Genomic DNA, 26,150 nt, shown 5'->3' on the forward strand with positions numbered 1-26,150 from the left:
TTAAATTACTAATAAAACAGGTAAAATTTTAACAGATTTCAAACTAAACATTATAAAACAAATCATACAAATCAAAGTTCTAAACTAGTAGTGCACGGCATTGAACCTTAAAGCAATTTCCGTACCCCGTTTAAATTTATAGAAGCTTTATTTTTTTTTTTAATGTTGAATGTTTTTCTTTCAATGCAATCGCGTATGATGTGCATAAATTATCAGATATTTTATAGAGATTTCAATAGTGAGTACAAATGTTGCTTACATTTCTGTGGGATCCGTAGAAAAATTTGTAATATTAACATCATCGCAGTGTAACAAATATTACAAATTATAGTACGGAATCCATAGAAATGTAAACAGAATTTGTTCTTATTATTGTGATACTGAAATATCAGACTATTTGATGTACATATGTCTAATGATCATTTTTGACCGCCAAATGGTATTTTTAATTTTCCGTTGGATAAGTTATAGTAATTGCAAAAAAATCGCAAATGAAAATTGTTACAAAACTTTACGTTTTAAAGGTTTCTGAAAATTTTGGCATATCTTAGAAAAATAGATGTATGTGTGGGTGTGTGTTCGGAAAAAGTTTTCGTCGAATTTTGACAATGGCAGGTCTAGCCGTTTCAGAGATACGGAGCAAAAGGTGCCAAAATTGGTAACTCAGAGAACGGAGCGTCCGATTTCAAACAACATTTTATTTGCATCAACAAAATGAAGTACAGTTTAAATTTTTGTGAAGGCAGGTCTATCCAGAGATCTAATAATAAAGTAAAACTAGCTGTAAGTGGAATTCTGTCTTAAGGCAATTAGAGCATCGTGCCTTCAGGCAAATTGCTGAAACTTCCCGTACCGTAATGCAAAATTCGAGTAATTAAAACTAATCAATAATGATTAATAAAAGTTGATCAATTATTTGAAACTTAATAGAATTTCGAACCGTGTTGATGTTGAACCATATTCGAAACCATATTCGAACCATCATGTGCAAAAACATACCGTGTTGAAATAAAAACGTAATTTCTGAAATATATTATAATTAATTAATAATATTATATATATATATATATTATATTAATTATTAATATATAAAAATTAAATAATGCAATAATAAAATAATTCAAAAATATAACATTAGCATTTCCCAATAAATTAATTTCAACAAATGAGACTGATTATATTTTAATTAAAATGTGACTATAAATAATTAATTATTTTTTATTCGTCAAATTTCACTTAAAATTAAAAATGTTTACTTAAAATGATATAATTTTCATGAAGTACAAAGAAAATGGAAAATAAATAGAATTATATATACTGCGGAATATTGAATACTATTCATATTCATACTGAAATTTTATTTTATTTATATTTTTTATATTTATCTGAATTGAGACAGTATTGTTCAGTGAGTAAAATAGTATCGTCAGCAGATTAAATAAAAACATTCTTGCCAATTGAACTTTTAAAGTGGAAAGAAATTTCGAACGTAATCATATTTTTTTTAAATAATATATGAAGGCGCATTGAAATATTGGATATATATATACCACTTATTACTGGCCTAACTAATATTGCCCTTTAATAAATAAATAAATATCAATGAAACTTGAAAGTATGGCACATGTTGTATACTCTTGGTTTATTAATCAGCGATATTTCGGATTTAATTTATTTAGTTACACTTGAAAATATATCAAACTAGCAAACCCGACGAACTCCGTTTCGCCACAATTTTTTGTGTCAATCACAAGGAAGAATGTGATTTTATTATACAACAGTAATGAATTTCTTTCGATTACAAAAATAAAGTGTTTTTTAGTTGAAATTCTCAAAGTAAATAAAATTGAATCAGCAAATTATCCGATTTATTGAAGTGCTCTTTGGTAAACCACATTTTTTGTTTTTTGGTCTGACGTTAACACAAACAAAGCGGATGGATTTCCAACTCGTGAACAGGCAACGTATAACTGCCCATGTAAAAAACAATGATTTTCTAAATAATCTATTTAAAATTTATCCCGCAAACACTAAGCGATTGGCCTTGTTATTGCAAACGCACTGCGAACTGGAAATTGCAATCGTTTGAAGTCAAACGGAAGACCAGTCGGAATCATTGGTATGTCACCAAATCGCCAGCAATTTTTGATTGAATGGTGAAATTCAATGCGTGTACATCATTATTCTTTGCGGCAAGAATTGCTCGTTGACTTGACCAAGAAAAATTCTGATAATTCTCACTAATGTAATTACTCGAATTTTTAATTACGGTGCGTGAAGTTCCAGTAGCTTGCATTAAGGCACGATGCCATGCACAACTAATTTTCTTAGCTATAAACCTTGCGGAGCCCGAGGCTTTTCCAACGAATGCAAAATTGGCAAAATCGGTTTGTGCGTTCTGGAGTTATATCGTCAGGAAGGAAAACCCGACTTATATATATATATATATATATATATATATATATATATATGTGTGTGTGTGTGTGTGTGTGTGTAGACAATCTATTTGAAATTATTTTAAACAATTGTTGATTATTTTCATTACTCGAATTTTTAATTACGGTGCAAGCAATTTGCATTAGGGCACAATGCCATGCACCACTGATTTTCTTAGCTATAAACCTTGCGGAGCTCGAGACCTTTTCAACGAATGCAAAATTGACGAAATCGGTTGATGCGTTCTGGAGTTATTTCGTCAGGGAGAAAAACCCGACTTATTTTTATATATATAGAAGAAGAAGATAAACTATTTGAAATTATTTAAAACAGTTATTGATTATTTTTATTACTCGAATTTTTAATTACGGTGCGTGAAGTTCCAGCAATTTCCATTAGCGCACGATGCCATGCTCCACTAATTTTCTTAACTATAAACCTTGCGGAGCCCGAGACCCTTCCAACGAATGCAAAATTGTCTAAATCGGTTTGTGCGTTCTGGAGTTATTTCGTCAGGGAGAAAAACCCGACTTATTTTTATATATATAGAAGATAATCTATTTGAAATTATTTAAAACAATTGTTGATTATTTTCTTAGCTATAAACCTTGCGGAGCCCGGGACCTTTCCAACGAATGCAAAATTGTCGAAATCGGTTCGTGCGTTCTGGAGTTATTTCAAGAAGGAAAACCCGACTTATTTTTATATATATAGAAGATTACACGAACGATTATTGAAATAAATTTTTAAAATTTTGTAATTTTAATCAAGCTAAAATATAAACTATAAAAAATAATGAAATGATTAAATTAATTTTTATAATAAAATATTTTACACTAAATAATACGTCACATCGTCATTTTTATTTCGAAGATTAATTAAATATCGGTAAGTTTATTTTGCATATTATTATTTTTATATATTTATTTGAAATGATATATTAAATATTTTTTTGCCATTGCCATCACTGATGAATTTTAATTCGACCAACTAAGTTATTAACGGTTTAGTTATTGAGTTTCTATCGAAGTCTATAGAATAACCAGATTAAATGCATTTTATATGAATTTCGGACAAGGCATCAGGTAATAAAAGGATTAGTGCATTGAATGCAATGTTAATCCCTTTTTCAAAAAATTGGTCTGAACACTATTATTGCATCTAATAATGCACATTAAATAATATTAATGAATACCGTACTTTATTCATCGCCTAAAGTTATATTTATGTGCGTTTACGTTCATTAGTGAGTAAATATTTAAAAAAAAATGGAAACTGAAAACTGGATTTTTTTTTTCAAATGTTTTAAAATTCATAAAATTTATTTAAATATTTCGAAAAATGTTAGAATATTTATTTTTTTTCAAATTTTTAAATTTATTAAAAAAAAATTCACTTTGGAAATATGGTGAAAAAACAAAAGTTTGTCATTATAGAAAAAGCGAAAATAAATTTTGAAAAATAAATACAGTAAATATCATTAATTTTAACTGTAAATAGTGCATAAGCTATTGCATAAGTGATTGGACATTTATCGAATGTTTCCCAATGGGGAAAATAATACCAAAAGCCATCAATCTAATGAAACGTCAATAATGGACTGGGAAAAAATGGATTTAGAAATTCGCCAAGTTAAGTCAAGGAAGGTAACAAAAAATAAGAGACCAATTACCGAATCACTTCCACAAGCTTCTTCCGAACCTGTAATCAATTTAGAAAATCAATCTGATTTGAATGAAAACACCAGTAAGGATTCAGACTGGATTCAAATAAAAAATAAAAAACTCAAACGCACCCAAAACGATGATCCACAACCGATAAAAACGACAACCTCAGACTATTGGCTAAACTCAACACCAACAAGAAACTTTTATGAAGTTTTAGCCAGTCCTGATACTGAAGAAGTGACCGAAACGAAAACTGTGCACAATAGACCGCCGCCTATATTTATACACGATGTACGAGACATAAAACCATTATCAGTACTTTTGGAAAGCGAAGCAAAAAATTTGTATAAATTGAAAGTTATTGATGATACAAAAGTGAGAATAAATCTTGACAACCCACAACTATATAATAAAATTATTAAATTATTGAAAGAAAGAGACACACAAATGCTTCTTTTCAAGATAAAAGAAATCGGACTTTTAAAATTGTTGTCAAAAATTTGCATCACAGTACCGATGTCAATATTCTACAAGAGGAAATTCAGGCTCTAGGCCACAAGGTAGTTCGCATCGCAAACCTCAAGAACAGGCTTACAAAACATCCATTAAATATGTTCATTGTTGAGCTGGAACAACAACCAAATAATAAAGATTTTTACAAAATCGAATTTTTGTACAAAACCAAAGTAGCGATCGAGGCTAAGCGATATACTAAGGAAATCGTCCAGTGCACACGCTGTCAAAGGCACGGCCATACGCGGAACTATTGTCACATGACCCCGAGGTGTGTGAAGTGCGCACAAAATCACCTGACAGAGAAGTGTTTATGGGAAGACAAGATCAATGACCAAGTGAAGTGTGTTCTATGTGGTCTTAACCATCCTGCCAACTACAAGGGATGCAAAATCTATAAGGAACAATTTGAGAAAAAATTTCCATCACCAAGACAGAGAACAACACCAATTCATAGATCAACCTCAAGTGTTAAACCAGGTACCTCATACTCATATGTAACACGTAAAAATACTGTACTGCCTGAATATCAGGACATTCCATCAACTACTAATCAGAGTTCGACAAACATTAATAATATCAATGATCTGTCAGAATTGAAAGAAATGATAAAAACACTTACTGAACAAATGAGCACTATGCTTAATTTACTCACTACCATTCTAGCAAACAAATCATGTATTTCAAATTAACAATCTGTTTATGGAATGCAAATGGCTTGTGTAACCACACTCAAGACCTTAAATATTTTTAACAATCAACGATATAGATATCATGCTTATATCGGAATCACATTTCACTAACAATAGTTCCGTACGTGTACCAAATTATATAGTGTATAATACTCCGCACCCAAGTGGAAGACCTCATGGACGAACTGCGGTTATTATAAAAGTGATTCCAACTGAGGCTTGAGGTACGCTTCAGGTGATATTATATTTTTACTAAGAGCTCTTCGTGTCGTATTACAGTATCTTGCCACTATATCCTGCTCATGTTCTTTTTTTTTCAAAAACTTGGATAATGCAGTACCAGCTTGCGCAATTGTAAGCGTTCCTGATGTACCGGGTGGCTGCTAGACAATACACCTTCTTGCAGCCCGTCCATATTGTTACTGTGATTGCTTTCTTGGCCGTTCGACAACTATATGTTAATGGCCACGCTGATAAATTCCTCATTTCTAATGACATTCTTTGCGATCAAAACTGATGTGATGGAATAAAACAGGTAAAAAAATAACTGCAGAGAGGTAAATACGTCGGCAAGCAGATAGGTAAACATGTTTAAATGAATTTTTACAAGCCTTGTGTTTTTGTTCATTTATATTCAATTGTCTTCGTAGATGTTAATATGGATCAGTTTGTTCTCATTTATCAAAATGTTTAGTATCTTTGGTTAAACAATATGTACAAAAATTAAAATGTTTTAATAAAAATTATAAGTCCTAAATTATTATCAGTAAGTCAAGAGATCAAATTTATGTACAGTTTAGTAAAAACCTATACGTAAACTAAATCTTTAAATAATGTTGTATAATGTTCATACTTTTTAACAATAGTCAAATATTCAGCTATTAAATTATTTGAACACATCTAATTATTTGAAAGTGCTACGCAATGAAGTTGATGGTGTAATCTATTGCGACATGGGCATCATAAATATTATGTTATCACCATTATATAATTTTGGAATGCCGCAGATTTCAACATGTAATATTGACGAAGTCAAACGATGAGAATAATTATTACGTAATCCAAATCTATTAAATGTTCATACCAGTCGAGCGGTAATGGAATTATTAATCTCAACATAACAGTCAACGCGAACCGAACCAGTGTATGTTATATAACATTGTGTATGTTAAATTACTAATAAAACAGGTAAAATTTTAACAGATTTCAAACTAAACATTATAAAACAAATCATACAAATCAAAGTTCTAAACTAGTAGTGCACGGCATTGAACCTTAAAGCAATTTCCGTACCCCGTTTAAATTTATAGAAGCTTTATTTTTTTTTTTAATGTTGAATGTTTTTCTTTCAATGCAATCGCGTATGATGTGCATAAATTATCAGATATTTTATAGAGATTTCAATAGTGAGTACAAATGTTGCTTACATTTCTGTGGGATCCGTAGAAAAATTTGTAATATTAACATCATCGCAGTGTAACAAATATTACAAATTATAGTACGGAATCCATAGAAATGTAAACAGAATTTGTTCTTATTATTGTGATACTGAAATATCAGACTATTTGATGTACATATGTCTAATGATCATTTTTGACCGCCAAATGGTATTTTTAATTTTCCGTTGGATAAGTTATAGTAATTGCAAAAAAATCGCAAATGAAAATTGTTACAAAACTTTACGTTTTAAAGGTTTCTGAAAATTTTGGCATATCTTAGAAAAATAGATGTATGTGTGGGTGTGTGTTCGGAAAAAGTTTTCGTCGAATTTTGACAATGGCAGGTCTAGTCGTTTCAGAGATACGGAGCAAAAGGTGCCAAAATTGGTAACTCAGAGAACGGAGCGTCCGATTTCAAACAACATTTTATTTGCATCAACAAAATGAAGTACAGTTTAAATTTTTGTGAAGGCAGGTCTATCCAGAGATCTAATAATAAAGTAAAACTAGCTGTAAGTGGAATTCTGTCTTAAGGCAATTAGAGCATCGTGCCTTCAGGCAAATTGCTGAAACTTCCCGTACCGTAATGCAAAATTCGAGTAATTAAAACTAATCAATAATGATTAATAAAAGTTGATCAATTATTTGAAACTTAATAGAATTTCGAACCGTGTTGATGTTGAACCATATTCGAACCATCATGTGCAAAAACATACCGTGTTGAAATAAAAACGTAATTTCTGAAATATATTATAATTAATTAATAATATTATATATATATATATATATATTATATTAATTATTAATATATAAAAATTAAATAATGCAATAATAAAATAATTCAAAAATATAACATTAGCATTTCCCAATAAATTAATTTCAACAAATGAGACTGATTATATTTTAATTAAAATGTGACTATAAATAATTAATTATTTTTTATTCGTCAAATTTCACTTAAAATTAAAAATGTTTACTTAAAATGATATAATTTTCATGAAGTACAAAGAAAATGGAAAATAAATAGAATTATATATACTGCGGAATATTGAATACTATTCATATTCATACTGAAATTTTATTTTATTTATATTTTTTATATTTATCTGAATTGAGACAGTATTGTTCAGTGAGTAAAATAGTATCGTCAGCAGATTAAATAAAAACATTCTTGCCAATTGAACTTTTAAAGTGGAAAGAAATTTCGAACGTAATCATATTTTTTTTAAATAATATATGAAGGCGCATTGAAATATTGGATATATATATACCACTTATTACTGGCCTAACTAATATTGCCCTTTAATAAATAAATAAATATCAATGAAACTTGAAAGTATGGCACATGTTGTATACTCTTGGTTTATTAATCAGCGATATTTCGGATTTAATTTATTTAGTTACACTTGAAAATATATCAAACTAGCAAACCCGACGAACTCCGTTTCGCCACAATTTTTTGTGTCAATCACAAGGAAGAATGTGATTTTATTATACAACAGTAATGAATTTCTTTCGATTACAAAAATAAAGTGTTTTTTAGTTGAAATTCTCAAAGTAAATAAAATTGAATCAGCAAATTATCCGATTTATTGAAGTGCTCTTTGGTAAACCACATTTTTTGTTTTTTGGTCTGACGTTAACACAAACAAAGCGGATGGATTTCCAACTCGTGAACAGGCAACGTATAACTGCCCATGTAAAAAACAATGATTTTCTAAATAATCTATTTAAAATTTATCCCGCAAACACTAAGCGATTGGCCTTGTTATTGCAAACGCACTGCGAACTGGAAATTGCAATCGTTTGAAGTCAAACGGAAGACCAGTCGGAATCATTGGTATGTCACCAAATCGCCAGCAATTTTTGATTGAATGGTGAAATTCAATGCGTGTACATCATTATTCTTTGCGGCAAGAATTGCTCGTTGACTTGACCAAGAAAAATTCTGATAATTCTCACTAATGTAATTACTCGAATTTTTAATTACGGTGCGTGAAGTTCCAGTAGCTTGCATTAAGGCACGATGCCATGCACAACTAATTTTCTTAGCTATAAACCTTGCGGAGCCCGAGGCTTTTCCAACGAATGCAAAATTGGCAAAATCGGTTTGTGCGTTCTGGAGTTATATCGTCAGGAAGGAAAACCCGACTTATATATATATATATATATATATATATATATATATATATATATATATATGTGTGTGTGTGTATGTGTGTGTAGACAATCTATTTGAAATTATTTTAAACAATTGTTGATTATTTTCATTACTCGAATTTTTAATTACGGTGCAAGCAATTTGCATTAGGGCACAATGCCATGCACCACTGATTTTCTTAGCTATAAACCTTGCGGAGCTCGAGACCTTTTCAACGAATGCAAAATTGACGAAATCGGTTGATGCGTTCTGGAGTTATTTCGTCAGGGAGAAAAACCCGACTTATTTTTATATATATAGAAGAAGAAGATAAACTATTTGAAATTATTTAAAACAGTTATTGATTATTTTTATTACTCGAATTTTTAATTACGGTGCGTGAAGTTCCAGCAATTTCCATTAGCGCACGATGCCATGCTCCACTAATTTTCTTAACTATAAACCTTGCGGAGCCCGAGACCCTTCCAACGAATGCAAAATTGTCTAAATCGGTTTGTGCGTTCTGGAGTTATTTCGTCAGGGAGAAAAACCCGACTTATTTTTATATATATAGAAGATAATCTATTTGAAATTATTTAAAACAATTATTGATTATTTTTATTACTCGAATTTTTAATTACGGTGCGTGAAGTTCCAGTAGCTTTCATTGAGGTACGATGCCATGCACAACTAATTTTCTTAGCTATAAACCTTGCGGAGCCCGAGACCTTTCCAATGAATGCAAAATTGTCGAAATCGGTTCGTTCTGGAGTTATTTCTCCAGGAAGGAAAACCCGACTTATTTTTATATATATAGAAGATAATCTATTTGAAATTATTTAAAACAATTGTTGATTATTTTCTTAGCTATAAACCTTGCGGAGCCCGGGACCTTTCCAACGAATGCAAAATTGTCGAAATCGGTTCGTGCGTTCTGGAGTTATTTCAAGAAGGAAAACCCGACTTATTTTTATATATATAGAAGATTACACGAACGATTATTGAAATAAATTTTTAAAATTTTGTAATTTTAATCAAGCTAAAATATAAACTATAAAAAATAATGAAATGATTAAATTAATTTTTATAATAAAATATTTTACACTAAATAATACGTCACATCGTCATTTTTATTTCGAAGATTAATTAAATATCGGTAAGTTTATTTTGCATATTATTATTTTTATATATTTATTTGAAATGATATATTAAATATTTTTTTGCCATTGCCATCACTGATGAATTTTAATTCGACCAACTAAGTTATTAACGGTTTAGTTATTGAGTTTCTATAGAAGTCTATAGAATAACCAGATTAAATGCATTTTATATGAATTTCGGACAAGGCATCAGGTAATAAAAGGATTAGTGCATTGAATGCAATGTTAATCCCTTTTTCAAAAAATTGGTCTGAACACTATTATTGCATCTAATAATGCACATTAAATAATATTAATGAATACCGTACTTTATTCATCGCCTAAAGTTATATTTATGTGCGTTTACGTTCATTAGTGAGTAAATATTTAAAAAAAAAAATGGAAACTGAAAACTGGATTTTTTTTTTCAAATGTTTTAAAATTCATAAAATTTATTTAAATATTTCGAAAAATGTTAGAATATTTATTTTTTTTCAAATTTTTAAATTTATTAAAAAAAAATTCACTTTGGAAATATGGTGAAAAAACAAAAGTTTGTCATTATAGAAAAAGCGAAAATAAATTTTGAAAAATAAATACAGTAAATATCATTAATTTTAACTGTAAATAGTGCATAAGCTATTGCATAAGTGATTGGACATTTATCGAATGTTTCCCAATGGGGAAAATAATACCAAAAGCCATCAATCTAATGAAACGTCAATAATGGACTGGGAAAAAATGGATTTAGAAATTCGCCAAGTTAAGTCAAGGAAGGTAACAAAAAATAAGAGACCAATTACCGAATCACTTCCACAAGCTTCTTCCGTACCTGTAATCAATTTAGAAAATCAATCTGATTTGAATGAAAACACCAGTAAGGATTCAGACTGGATTCAAATAAAAAATAAAAAACTCAAACGCACCCAAAACGATGATCCACAACCGATAAAAACGACAACCTCAGACTATTGGCTAAACTCAACACCAACAAGAAACTTTTATGAAGTTTTAGCCAGTCCTGATACTGAAGAAGTGACCGAAACGAAAACTGTGCACAATAGACCGCCGCCTATATTTATACACGATGTACGAGACATAAAACCATTATCAGTACTCTTGGAAAGCGAAGCAAAAAATTTGTATAAATTGAAAGTTATTGATGATACAAAAGTGAGAATAAATCTTGACAACCCACAACTATATAATAAAATTATTAAATTATTGAAAGAAAGAGACACACAAATGCTTCTTTTCAAGATAAAAGAAATCGGACTTTTAAAATTGTTGTCAAAAATTTGCATCACAGTACCGATGTCAATATTCTACAAGAGGAAATTCAGGCTCTAGGCCACAAGGTAGTTCGCATCGCAAACCTCAAGAACAGGCTTACAAAACATCCATTAAATATGTTCATTGTTGAGCTGGAACAACAACCAAATAATAAAGATTTTTACAAAATCGAATTTTTGTACAAAACCAAAGTAGCGATCGAGGCTAAGCGATATACTAAGGAAATCGTCCAGTGCACACGCTGTCAAAGGCACGGCCATACGCGGAACTATTGTCACATGACCCCGAGGTGTGTGAAGTGCGCACAAAATCACCTGACAGAGAAGTGTTTATGGGAAGACAAGATCAATGACCAAGTGAAGTGTGTTCTATGTGGTCTTAACCATCCTGCCAACTACAAGGGATGCAAAATCTATAAGGAACAATTTGAGAAAAAATTTCCATCACCAAGACAGAGAACAACACCAATTCATAGATCAACCTCAAGTGTTAAACCAGGTACCTCATACTCATATGTAACACGTAAAAATACTGTACTGCCTGAATATCAGGACATTCCATCAACTACTAATCAGAGTTCGACAAACATTAATAATATCAATGATCTGTCAGAATTGAAAGAAATGATAAAAACACTTACTGAACAAATGAGCACTATGCTTAATTTACTCACTACCATTCTAGCAAACAAATCATGTATTTCAAATTAACAATCTGTTTATGGAATGCAAATGGCTTGTGTAACCACACTCAAGACCTTAAATATTTTTTAACAATCAACGATATAGATATCATGCTTATATCGGAATCACATTTCACTAACAATAGTTCCGTACGTGTACCAAATTATATAGTGTATAATACTCCGCACCCAAGTGGAAGACCTCATGGACGAACTGCGGTTATTATAAAAGTGATTCCAACTGAGGCTTGAGGTACGCTTCAGGTGATATTATATTTTTACTAAGAGCTCTTCGTGTCGTATTTCAGTATCTTGCCACTATATCCTGCTCATGTTCTTTTTTTTTCAAAAACTTGGATAATGCAGTACCAGCTTGCGCAATTGTAAGCGTTCCTGATGTACCGGGTGGCTGCTAGACAATACACCTTCTTGCAGCCCGTCCATATTGTTACTGTGATTGCTTTCTTGGCCGTTCGACAACTATATGTTAATGGCCACGCTGATAAATTCCTCATTTCTAATGACATTCTTTGCGATCAAAACTGATGTGATAGAATAAAACAGGTAAAAAAATAACTGCAGAGAGGTAAATACGTCGGCAAGCAGATAGGTAAACATGTTTAAATGAATTTTTACAAGCCTTGTGTTTTTGTTCATTTATATTCAATTGTCTTCGTAGATGTTAATATGGATCAGTTTGTTCTCATTTATCAAAATGTTTAGTATCTTTGGTTAAACAATATGTACAAAAATTAAAATGTTTTAATAAAAATTATAAGTCCTAAATTATTATCAGTAAGTCAAGAGATCAAATTTATGTACAGTTTAGTAAAAACCTATACGTAAACTAAATCTTTAAATAATGTTGTATAATGTTCATACTTTGTAACAATAGTCAAATATTCAGCTATTAAATTATTTGAACACATCTAATTATTTGAAAGTGCTACGCAATGAAGTTGATGGTGTAATCTATTGCGACATGGGCATCATAAATATTATGTTATCACCATTATATAATTTTGGAATGCCGCAGATTTCAACATGTAATATTGACGAAGTCAAACGATGAGAATAATTATTACGTAATCCAAATCTATTAAATGTTCATACCAGTCGAGCAGTAATGGAATTATTAATCTCAACATAACAGTCAACGCGAACCGAACCAGTGTATGTTATATAACATTGTGTATGTTAAATTACTAATAAAACAGGTAAAATTTTAACAGATTTCAAACTAAACATTATAAAACAAATCATACAAATCAAAGTTCTAAACTAGTAGTGCACGGCATTGAACCTTAAAGCAATTTCCGTACCCCGTTTAAATTTATAGAAGCTTTATTTTTTTTTTCAATGTTGAATGTTTTTCTTTCAATGCAATCGCGTATGATGTGCATAAATTATCAGATATTTTATAGAGATTTCAATAGTGAGTACAAATGTTGCTTACATTTCTGTGGGATCCGTAGAAAAATTTGTAATATTAATATCATCGCAGTGTAACAAATATTACAAATTATAGTACGGAATCCATAGAAATGTAAACAGAATTTGTTCTTATTATTGTGATACTGAAATATCAGACTATTTGATGTACATATGTCTAATGATCATTTTTGACCGCCAAATGGTATTTTTAATTTTCCGTTGGATAAGTTATAGTAATTGCAAAAAAATCGCAAATGAAAATTGTTACAAAACTTTACGTTTTAAAGGTTTCTGAAAATTTTGGCATATCTTAGAAAAATAGATGTATGTGTGGGTGTGTGTTCGGAAAAAGTTTTCGTCGAATTTTGACAATGGCAGGTCTAGTCGTTTCAGAGATACGGAGCAAAAGGTGCCAAAATTGGTAACTCAGAGAACGGAGCGTCCGATTTCAAACAACATTTTATTTGCATCAACAAAATGAAGTACAGTTTAAATTTTTGTGAAGGCAGGTCTATCCAGAGATCTAATAATAAAGTAAAACTAGCTGTAAGTGGAATTCTGTCTTAAGGCAATTAGAGCATCGTGCCTTCAGGCAAATTGCTGAAACTTCCCGTACCGTAATGCAAAATTCGAGTAATTAAAACTAATCAATAATGATTAATAAAAGTTGATCAATTATTTGAAACTTAATAGAATTTCGAACCGTGTTGATGTTGAACCATATTCGAAACCATATTCGAACCATCATGTGCAAAAACATACCGTGTTGAAATAAAAACGTAATTTCTGAAATATATTATAATTAATTAATAATATTATATATATATATATATTATATTAATTATTAATATATAAAAATTAAATAATGCAATAATAAAATAATTCAAAAATATAACATTAGCATTTCCCAATAAATTAATTTCAACAAATGAGACTGATTATATTTTAATTAAAATGTGACTATAAATAATTAATTATTTTTTATTCGTCAAATTTCACTTAAAATTAAAAATGTTTACTTAAAATGATATAATTTTCATGAAGTACAAAGAAAATGGAAAATAAATAGAATTATATATACTGCGGAATATTGAATACTATTCATATTCATACTGAAATTTTATTTTATTTATATTTTTTATATTTATCTGAATTGAGACAGTATTGTTCAGTGAGTAAAATAGTATCGTCAGCAGATTAAATAAAAACATTCTTGCCAATTGAACTTTTAAAGTGGAAAGAAATTTCGAACATAATCATATTTTTTTTAAATAATATATGAAGGCGCATTGAAATATTGGATATATATATACCACTTATTACTGGCCTAACTAATATTGCCCTTTAATAAATAAATAAATATCAATGAAACTTGAAAGTATGGCACATGTTGTATACTCTTGGTTTATTAATCAGCGATATTTCGGATTTAATTTATTTAGTTACACTTGAAAATATATCAAACTAGCAAACCCGACGAACTCCGTTTCGCCACAATTTTTTGTGTCAATCACAAGGAAGAATGTGATTTTATTATACAACAGTAATGAATTTCTTTCGATTACAAAAATAAAGTGTTTTTTAGTTGAAATTCTCAAAGTAAATAAAATTGAATCAGCAAATTATCCGATTTATTGAAGTGCTCTTTGGTAAACCACATTTTTTGTTTTTTGGTCTGACGTTAACACAAACAAAGCGGATGGATTTCCAACTCGTGAACAGGCAACGTATAACTGCCCATGTAAAAAACAATGATTTTCTAAATAATCTATTTAAAATTTATCCCGCAAACACTAAGCGATTGGCCTTGTTATTGCAAACGCACTGCGAACTGGAAATTGCAATCGTTTGAAGTCAAACGGAAGACCAGTCGGAATCATTGGTATGTCACCAAATCGCCAGCAATTTTTGATTGAATGGTGAAATTCAGTGCGTGTACATCATTATTCTTTGCGTCAAGAATTGCTCGTTGACTTGACCAAGAAAAATTCTGATAATTCTCACTAATGTAATTACTCGAATTTTTAATTACGGTGCGTGAAGTTCCAGTAGCTTGCATTAAGGCACGATGCCATGCACAACTAATTTTCTTAGCTATAAACCTTGCGGAGCCCGAGGCTTTTCCAACGAATGCAAAATTGGCAAAATCGGTTTGTGCGTTCTGGAGTTATATCGTCAGGAAGGAAAACCCGACTATATATATATATATATATATATATATATATATATATGTGTGTGTGTGTGTGTGTAGACAATCTATTTGAAATTATTTTAAACAATTGTTGATTATTTTCATTACTCGAATTTTTAATTACGGTGCAAGCAATTTGCATTAGGGCACAATACCATGCACCACTGATTTTCTTAGCTATAAACCTTGCGGAGCTCGAGACCTTTTCAACGAATGCAAAATTGACGAAATCGGTTGATGCGTTCTGGAGTTATTTCGTCAGGGAGAAAAACCCGACTTATTTTTATATATATAGAAGAAGAAGATAAACTATTTGAAATTATTTAAAACAGTTATTGATTATTTTTATTACTCGAATTTTTAATTACGGTGCGTGAAGTTCCAGCAATTTCCATTAGCGCACGATGCCATGCTCCACTAATTTTCTTAACTATAAACCTTGCGGAGCCCGAGACCCTTCCAACGAATGCAAAATTGTCTAAATCGGTTTGTGCGTTCTGGAGTTATTTCGTCAGGGAGAAAAACCCGACTTATTTTTATATATATAGAAGATAATCTATTTGAAATTATTTAAAACAATTATTGATTATTTTTATTACTCGAATTTTTAATTACGGTGCGTGAAGTTCCAGTAGCTTTCATTGAGGTACGATGCCATGCACAACTAATTTTCTTAGCTATAAACCTTGCGGAGCCCGAGACCTTTCCAATGAATGCAAAATTGTCGAAATCGGTTCGTTCTGGAGTTATTTCTCCAGGAAGGAAAACCCGACTTATTTTTACATATATAGAAGATAATCTATTTGAAATTATTTAAAACAATTGTTGATTATTTTCTTAGCTATAAACCTTGCGGAGCCCGGGACCTTTCCAACGAATGCAAAATTGTCGAAATCGGTTCGTGCGTTCTGGAGTTATTTCAAGAAGGAAAACCCGACTTATTTTTATATATATAGAAGATTACACGAATGATTATTGAAATAAATTTTTAAAATTTTGTAATTTTAATCAAGCTAAAATATAAACTATAAAAATAATGAAATGATTAAATTAATTTTTATAATAAAATATTTTACACTAAATAATACGTCACATCGTCATTTTTATTTCGAAGATTAATTAAATATCGGTAAGTTTATTTTGCATATTATTATTTTTATATATTTATTTGAAATGATATATTAAATATTTTTTGCCATTGCCATCACTGATGAATTTTAATTCGACCAACTAAGTTATTAACGGTTTAGTTATTGAGTTTCTATAGAAGTCTATAGAATAACCAGATTAAATGCATTTTATATGAATTTCGGACAAGGCATCAGGTAATAAAAGGATTAGTGCATTGAATGCAATGTTAATCCCTTTTTCAAAAAATTGGTCTGAACACTATTATTGCATCTAATAATGCACATTAAATAATATTAATGAATACCGTACTTTATTCATCGCCTAAAGTTATATTTATGTGCGTTTACGTTCATTAGTGAGTAAATATTTTAAAAAAAATGGAAACTGAAAACTGGATTTTTTTTTTCAAATGTTTTAAAATTCATAAAATTTATTTAAATATTTCGAAAAATGTTAGAATATTTATTTTTTTTCAAATTTTTAAATTTATTAAAAAAAAATTCACTTTGGAAATATGGTGAAAAAACAAAAGTTTGTCATTATAGAAAAAGCGAAAATAAATTTTGAAAAATAAATACAGTAAATATCATTAATTTTAACTGTAAATAGTGCATAAGCTATTGCATAAGTGATTGGACATTTATCGAATGTTTCCCAATGGGGAAAATAATACCAAAAGCCATCAATCTAATGAAACGTCAATAATGGACTGGGAAAAAATGGATTTAGAAATTCGCCAAGTTAAGTCAAGGAAGGTAACAAAAAATAAGAGACCAATTACCGAATCACTTCCACAAGCTTCTTCCGAACCTGTAATCAATTTAGAAAATCAATCTGATTTGAATGAAAACACCAGTAAGGATTCAGACTGGATTCAAATAAAAAATAAAAAACTCAAACGCACCCAAAACGATGATCCACAACCGATAAAAACGACAACCTCAGACTATTGGCTAAACCCAACACCAACAAGAAACTTTTATGAAGTTTTAGCCAGTCCTGATACTGAAGAAGTGACCGAAACGAAAACTGTGCACAATAGACCGCCGCCTATATTTATACACGATGTACGAGACATAAAACCATTATCAGTACTTTTGGAAAGCGAAGCAAAAAATTTGTATAAATTGAAAGTTATTGATGATACAAAAGTGAGAATAAATCTTGACAACCCATAACTATATAATAAAATTATTAAATTATTGAAAGAAAGAGACACACAAATGCATTCTTTTCAAGATAAAAGAAATCGGACTTTTAAAATTGTTGTCAAAAATTTGCATCACAGTACCGATGTCAATATTCTACAAGAGGAAATTCAGGCTCTAGGCCACAAGGTAGTTCGCATCGCAAACCTCAAGAACAGGCTTACAAAACATCCATTAAATATGTTCATTGTTGAGCTGGAACAACAACCAAATAATAAAGATTTTTACAAAATCGAATTTTTGTACAAAACCAAAGTAGCGATCGAGGCTAAGCGATATACTAAGGAAATCGTCCAGTGCACACGCTGTCAAAGACACGGCCATACGCGGAACTATTGTCACATGACCCCGAGGTGTGTGAAGTGCGCACAAAATCACCTGACAGAGAAGTGTTTATGGGAAGACAAGATCAATGACCAAGTGAAGTGTGTTCTATGTGGTCTTAACCATCCTGCCAACTACAAGGGATGCAAAATCTATAAGGAACAATTTGAGAAAAAATTTCCATCACCAAGACAGAGAACAACACCAATTCATAGATCAACCTCAAGTGTTAAACCAGGTACCTCATACTCATATGTAACACGTAAAAATACTGTACTGCCTGAATATCAGGACATTCCATCAACTACTAATCAGAGTTCGACAAACATTAATAATATCAATGATCTGTCAGAATTGAAAGAAATGATAAAAACACTTACTGAACAAATGAGCACTATGCTTAATTTACTCACTACCATTCTAGCAAACAAATCATGTATTTCAAATTAACAATCTGTTTATGGAATGCAAATGGCTTGTGTAACCACACTCAAGACCTTAAATATTTTTTAACAATCAACGATATAGATATCATGCTTATATCGGAATCACATTTCACTAACAATAGTTCCGTACGTATACCAAATTATATAGTGTATAATACTCCGCACCCAAGTGAAAGACCTCATGAAGGAACTGCGGTTATTATAAAAGCTAACATAAATCATCATGAGGCTGAACCATTCCAGAAGGACTTTCTTCAAGCAACATCAATTTCAGTTACTATACCTTCGCATAACCAGCTAGTATTATCAGCCATTTACTGTCCGCCTAAACACTGGATTACCGAAGATCAGTTTATAAATTTTTTTAATACGCTGGGCAGTTCATTTATAGCGGGAGGAGATTATAATGCTAAGCACACATTCTGGGGTTCTAGACTGATCATTCCTAGGGGTCGAGAACTTTATAAATCGATGGAAAAAAACAATCTTAAGCCAATATCCACCGGCAAGCCTACTTATTGGCCAACAGATCTTAACAAAATTCCCGATCTAATAGATTTTTTCATAACTAAAGGCGTTAACAATAATTGTTTAGATATCAAATCAAATTTAGATTTAAATTCTGATCATTCGCCGATTATTCTGCAATATTCTACAACTATAGAAGTAAATCAAAATTCATATTTTCTCACAAATAGATTTACTAATTGGTCATTATTCCAAGAGATAATTGATGAAAAAATTTCTTGCAACATACCTCTTAAAAATCAACAGGATTTAAACTTGGCGATAACAAACTTCACAATTCTACTATCATCAGCAGCTCAAAAATCTACTATACATTCAAATGCATGTAGCAAACCTAATTATCCTATTAACATTAAAAAAATTATAGCTCAAAAACGCAAATTGCGAAAAATATGGCAAACCACAAGATCACCGACCGATAAAAACAAATTTAACTGTGCCTGCAGGAGTCTTAAGACTTTATTATATGAATATAAGAATGAATGCCTTAAAAATTATTTAACTAATCTTTCATCCACTAAAGACACGAATTATTCTCTTTGGAAGGCAACGAAGAGATTAAAAAGGCCGATAGTACATATACCTCCAGTGCGTAAACTTGATGGTTCCTGGGCAAGAAGTTCAGAAGAAAAATCGGAAGAATTTTCAGAACACTTGAAAAATACATTACAGCCTCATCCCCGCAGTTGCAACGTAAATGATGAAGATTTTATTCATAATTGTTTACAGTATGAATCTACACCAGGCCAAATAGTAAAACGCATAACGGTGACCGAATTGAAAAATTATGTCAAGGCTGCAAATCCTAATAAATCTCCTGGACCAGATAAAATTACGATAAAAATGATAAAAGAACTGCCAGAAAAGGGATTTAGATTATTAACAATAATATTCAATTCAATTCTTAGATTAAGAGTGTTCCCTCAAGCTTGGAAAATAGCTAAAATAATTCTTATACCTAAACCTGGGAAAGATCCTCATTTATTGTCTTCCTATAGACCAATAAGCCTACTTCCTTGTGTTTCGAAGATATTTGAAAAATTATTACTCCAACGCATTAAGTCAGAATTGTTGAATCAAAACCTAATTCCAAATCACCAATTCGGCTTTAGAGAACAACACTCAACCATAGAACAGGTACATCGCCTAGTAAATATAATTAACGAATCGTTCCATGCAAAAAAATATTGTTCGGCTGTGTTTTTAGACGTTGCGCAAGCATTTGACAAAGTATGGCACACTGGTTTGTTGTACAAACTAAAACTCTGTTTATCAGAACCGATATTTTCAATAATAAAATCGTTCCTTGAAAATAGGGAATTTTTCGTCAACATTAACAACGAGGAGTCGACCAGAAGAAAGATCCTTTCTGGGGTGCCCCAGGAAAGCGTCCTCCAACTCTATTTCTTATATACACAGCGGATTTTCCTTTATACTCCGGAACAAGCGTGTCGACATTTGCTGACGATACATGTATCATTGCCTCCAATAAAGATCCCGCAATAGCTTCGCAACTATTACAAGAACATTTAGATATTGCTACAAAATGGCTTTCTTTATGGAGAATTATGACAAACGGCTCAAAATCTACGCATATCACTTTCACGCTGCGTACTGGTATGTGCCCTACAATTAAGTTAAATGGACAGGAAATCCCAGTAAAAGATAGCGTAAAATATCTCGGAATACACCTAGACACAAAATTGAACTGGAGAGTTCACATTAACAAGAAAAAACAGCAGATTGATGAACTATTCAAAAAACATTACTGGCTACTAAATAAACGTTCCAAACTATCGACGAATAACAAGTTGATTATTTATAAATGTATTTTTAAACCAGTGTGGTCTTATGGGATTCAACTATGGGGCACCGCCAAAAAAACCAATCTACAGATTATGCAGCGAGTGCAGAACAAGATCATAAGGCAGGCACTGAATGCACCTAGGTACGTTCCCAACTGGCTGATTCACCAGGACAGCAACATAATGACAGTAAATGAAGAAATTCAACAAAAAACAAACAACTACAAAAAAAGAATAGACGAGCACCCAAATTACTTGTCCAACAAAGTATATTCTGAAGCGCGCCCAACAAGACTAAAACGAAAAATTCCAAACGATCTTATAAATTTGTAAATTATTATTATTATTATTATTATTATTGTTATTATTATTGTTATTATTATTATTATTATTGTTATTATTATTATTATTATTATTACTATTATTATTTTTATTATTATTATTATTATTATTATTATTATTAATATTATCTTACTATTTCTATTATTGTTATTTTGTTATATTTTATTATTTTTCTAGTATTATTTTATTATTCTGAAATTTTATTTATATTATTTATTAATCTTATTTTTATTATTATTTGCTTATATTTTACATTAAATCATATTACGGATATTATTTTTATGTAAATTTTATCCTTTGCTCTTTTATTTATTTAAATTTACATTATTATTTATCAATATTACTTGATGTTAATAAATTAGCAGTTGTAATAATTATTGAAATTAAAAAAAAAAAAAAAAAAAAACTTTGGAAATATGTTTTGTTTTTTTTTTTAAATAAAAAATTTGAAAACATGAAATCATTTTTTTTACAAAACCTGCCTTCCCCAAAAACTAATAATTTCTTCCCATCGCCAACAAAAGCAAAATGTTAATTTGTTTATTCTCATCATCCGATTAGAATAATTCGCTTACTCAAAACGGCATGATCATTTTTTGCACCCTCTCCTCCAACAAACTCGTATTAAAATGACAGCGCAACCGCGAGTCGTACCTGTTCTAGAGACAAAATATCAATACGCGATAGCGCGCGTAGCATTACAATGATATAATATTTTTATTCATTATTAAAATATATATAAAATATCTGATACTCTGATGTGCATATGTCTAATGTTCATTGACCGCCAAATGGCTCATTTTTTTACTTTTTCCTTCATATCTCCGAAGTCGTTGCACCTGCCTTTTCAAAAATTTAAACAGTTCTTCATTTGGTCAATATAAATAAAATGTTTTTTGAATTATTCAATTCGGACGCTCCGTTCTCTAAAAAAAACTGAGTTACCGTTTTTGGCACTTTTTGCCCCATATCTTTGGAACGGCTAATCAGCAAGTCTCCTTATCAATACACATCTAATGTTTTTTGAATTATTCAAATCGCTTCATCCGTGTTCCCGTAATCGTCGACAAAAATTTGTATCCGAACACACACACATACACGCACATACACACACACGCGCATACATCCATTTTTTCTAAGGTATGCCAAAATGTTCAGAAGGTTTTGAAACGTAAAGATATATAAAAATTTTCATTTTCGATTTTTTTGCGATTACTATAACTTGCCCTACGGGAAGTTAAAAACATGACTTTTGGCAGTCATAAAAGATCATTGGACATATGCAATCAAATTTTCAGATATTTTATGGAGATTTTATTAATACGTATAAATTCTGTTTACATTTCCATAGGTTGCGTAAAATATTTTATCCGTTAGACTGCGATGCGGCGCTTACGCGTTTCGATATTTCGTCTCAGTGCAGCTAAAGCAGTGCGATTGCTTTGAAAAAAGTTCAAAATTCCCAAAATATTTCAAAATATAAAAAAAATCTTTTTTTCTAAAATAGTAATTGTTTTCTATAATCAAATAGTAATCTAATTTTTTCAAAGTTCAAAAAAAAAATTCAATTTAAAAAAAAAAAAAAAAAAAAATTGATACGGCTGATACGGTTCCAGCAATTTGCCTTAAGACACGATGTCATTCACCACTAGCTATCTTTTTTGATCGAATTTCCAAAACCGCTCGATCTGTATTTCCAAAAATTCAACTTGATTTTCATTGTGTCAATATAAGTAATATGTTTTTTGAATCATGCAAATCGGACACTCCGTTCTCTCAAAACTGCCATTTATGACACTTTTTACACCGTATTTTCAAAACGGATAGACGTGTCTTCGCCAGAAACCAATTAGCAAGTCTCCGCATCAATAGCAATCGAATGTATTTTGAATCATTTAAATCGTTCCCTGAAAATTACCATTCTTATCACCTTTTACACCTTATCTTCGAAACGGCATCAATAGCAATCGAATGTTTTTTCAATCGTACAAATCGGTTGATCCGTGCTCGCATAAGCGTTGACGTAAAATTGTATCTAAACATACATATATACATACTAAATATACAAACAATATATATATATATATTTTCTAAGGTATGCCAAAATGTTCAGAAGGCTTTGAAACGTAAAGATAAAACAAAATTTACTTACGATTTTATGCGATTGCTATAACTTACCCTACGGTAAGTTAATTAATAAAATTAATTTATTTTTATTGCATTTGAATTTAGTTTAATTTTGGAGAAATTTGTTCTAATTCAAGATAGTTCAAACTACCAAACCTCGTAATTTCTAGTCATTATGAGGCAATTAAGATCAAATTTGGAAAAAGTATGTGAGCAGTTTTTTTAACTTTGCCCGACGTTTTCTCAAAAACGGCTGGACCGATTTCAACAATTTAAAAGTCATTCGATGCAACGCGCGATTATCGGCCGAACCGTTTCTTTGTAATTGAGAGAAAAATGTAAACCTTTCCATCCACGTTTTGGCTCACAATTATGAATCGATTTTGAAAATTTAAATACAATTTCAAATATATTGGTTGGGAATCGCTTTGATTAGTTTTTGCTAAAGATCGAGCGGGCCGTTTCTGCGTAATTATATGATGACAAAAAATGTTGAAAGTTGGATAAAATTTTGTATAACGATAGATTTGGTTGTCTAAAATAACATACAAAAACATTATAGGCCTGCGATAAGCAGTTAAATTATTTAATCTAATCTAATCACAATCTGTGCCGAAGTATAAGTACGTTGTTTAGTGTTTCGTAGGCAGCTACTGATTACAGTAGATCCATTCTTATATAAGATACATTTTCAAAAACAATATGGGTAAAATGAAATATTTTAAAGAAATTGATTTATTTTATTCAAATGCTGATATTGAAGATCGTATGAATTATTGTTTAGTGAAAGGCAAAATTTTATTTTTGTTATGAATTGTGAATAATTTATCTAAATATCCGAAATTCAATTCTTATTGATTAACTTGCTTTTAGGTAAAATGCTTCAACTAGTTTTGTTTATTTATAACAAAATTGCCATCTTTCAAAATTAAGTTTCATTTCTCATATCGCAAATTATAAATATTTATTTTTATTCATTCCGGTTTTATTTTTGTTTATTTACCTTTGGCTTCTTTAACTTTATCATCACTCTTTGTTTCATCTTTACCTAATATTGTTTTTATAAAACTTATTTCTGATGAGCATCTATTAATGCTGTAGATTTTTCTCTCATTCTGCTATTTGTATTAGTTCTTTTTTGTACTACCTCTGCCATTTGGTACCATTATACCAAAGTGGTCTAATTTCGATGGCAAAAAAGTTGTTTGTAACTTGCAACAACTCGGAGCCGATTCGTTTACAATTTCGATTTGATTTATAATTTCCGTAGTTCAGGGAAAAGACAATTATATACATCAAAACATAAGGCATATTGTAAAGTATTACAACTGGCCCCATTTTTGTTACGACTAACCCTATTCATGAGTCAAAATGACTAGGTCCGCAAATCTAGTGTTAAATAATATTAATTGTGTTATATGATTGTGCTAAAACTCAACGCGTTGTGCGACTATATAATCTAGCCTAGATAAATATTCCTTCTTTAGATGGTAGATCCAAATTTTTTACAAAACAATAAAAAAAATGTGTGCAAAGAATTAGGAATCAGTTCCACACATGTGTAAAATCTTGGTAAAAATATTTTTTTAAATCATTTCTCAATTTCAATCAGTTCACAGATGACCAATATATTGCACATTTTCTATTCGTGATTTTTTTAATTAGTACTTTGTGAATCATGGTATTAATTACATGCTTACGGTTTATATGCGTACGGTTTATACCTGATACCATGGATTAATAAATTTTCTGTTTTAACACTAAGAATAACTAATTGTAAGTATTTTTTACTCTATAATTTTTCCCACTTCAATTGTTTTAGTTTTTAAATTTTATTTTTAGTTTTCACTGCTTGCTAGGATCATAACCTAGATAAGATTCAATACATATTGTTAATTACTTTTTTCATTAATATTTAATTGTATAATATAATTCTACTTGTATAAGTAAAGTAAATAACAAATATATAAAATCAGCAAAACATTTTGTAAATAATCGTTTTTTACATAACAATCATATCAAAAGCTTATTTAATTACCTTGGAAAGCTGCCTCAAAAAACTGTGGCGGTTCAGCAGGTAATGCTTTAATCCACTCCGCAACAAAAACAAGACACATGATCACTATATATATCTGTATATTCGACATGGTCAACAATAATAATAAGACACTATTTCTAGCTACAGTACTAATTACTTATAACTGTTAGACAGGACTATAACAAACATGAGCCAAAATCACTGAACAATATATTGGCCAAAGCTCACATTTATTAGCAAGATAAATTTATTTAAGCGGCACTTGATATCATAATTAGATATGCACGATCTTGTCTATAAGTAACCTCAACTAAACAGTAAAGCACACTTTTTAAGTCAGAAGCAAAATTTGCTCGAAAAATAATCATGGCCGACAGCCGCGATTCGGACTTGCACGAACTGAAATTCAATGTGTGTACGGAGTCATTGCGCATGATCTGGCAGGATCGACAATTCATCGAACACTGTGCTTTGTTGATAGTAACCTCTTGAAGCTAAGGACAATTATATACACACACCTAACATATTGCTAATACAAGGCGATTTAATAAGCGTGGCGCAGATTTTTCTTGCCT

General features: G+C 30.5%; 1 protein-coding gene across 1 annotated transcript in view; it reads right to left on the reverse strand.

Moving 5' to 3' along the window:
* The window catches only part of LOC113371384 (pikachurin-like), a 315,983-nt gene extending 290,224 nt beyond the window's left edge, over positions 1-25,759 (reverse strand). The window contains exon 1 of the mRNA XM_026612012.1: positions 25,576-25,759. Coding sequence (XP_026467797.1) covers positions 25,576-25,684 — 109 coding nt within the window. The 5' untranslated portion in view covers positions 25,685-25,759. The remainder of the gene's footprint in view (positions 1-25,575) is intronic.
* Between the last annotated feature and the right edge of the window lie 391 nt (positions 25,760-26,150).

Source organism: Ctenocephalides felis, unplaced genomic scaffold (genome assembly GCF_003426905.1).
Source record: "Ctenocephalides felis isolate EL2017-DRISC unplaced genomic scaffold, ASM342690v1 CF-g0.4_SCAFFOLD_01492, whole genome shotgun sequence".
In the NCBI taxonomy this organism is placed as follows: Eukaryota; Metazoa; Arthropoda; class Insecta; order Siphonaptera; family Pulicidae; genus Ctenocephalides; species Ctenocephalides felis.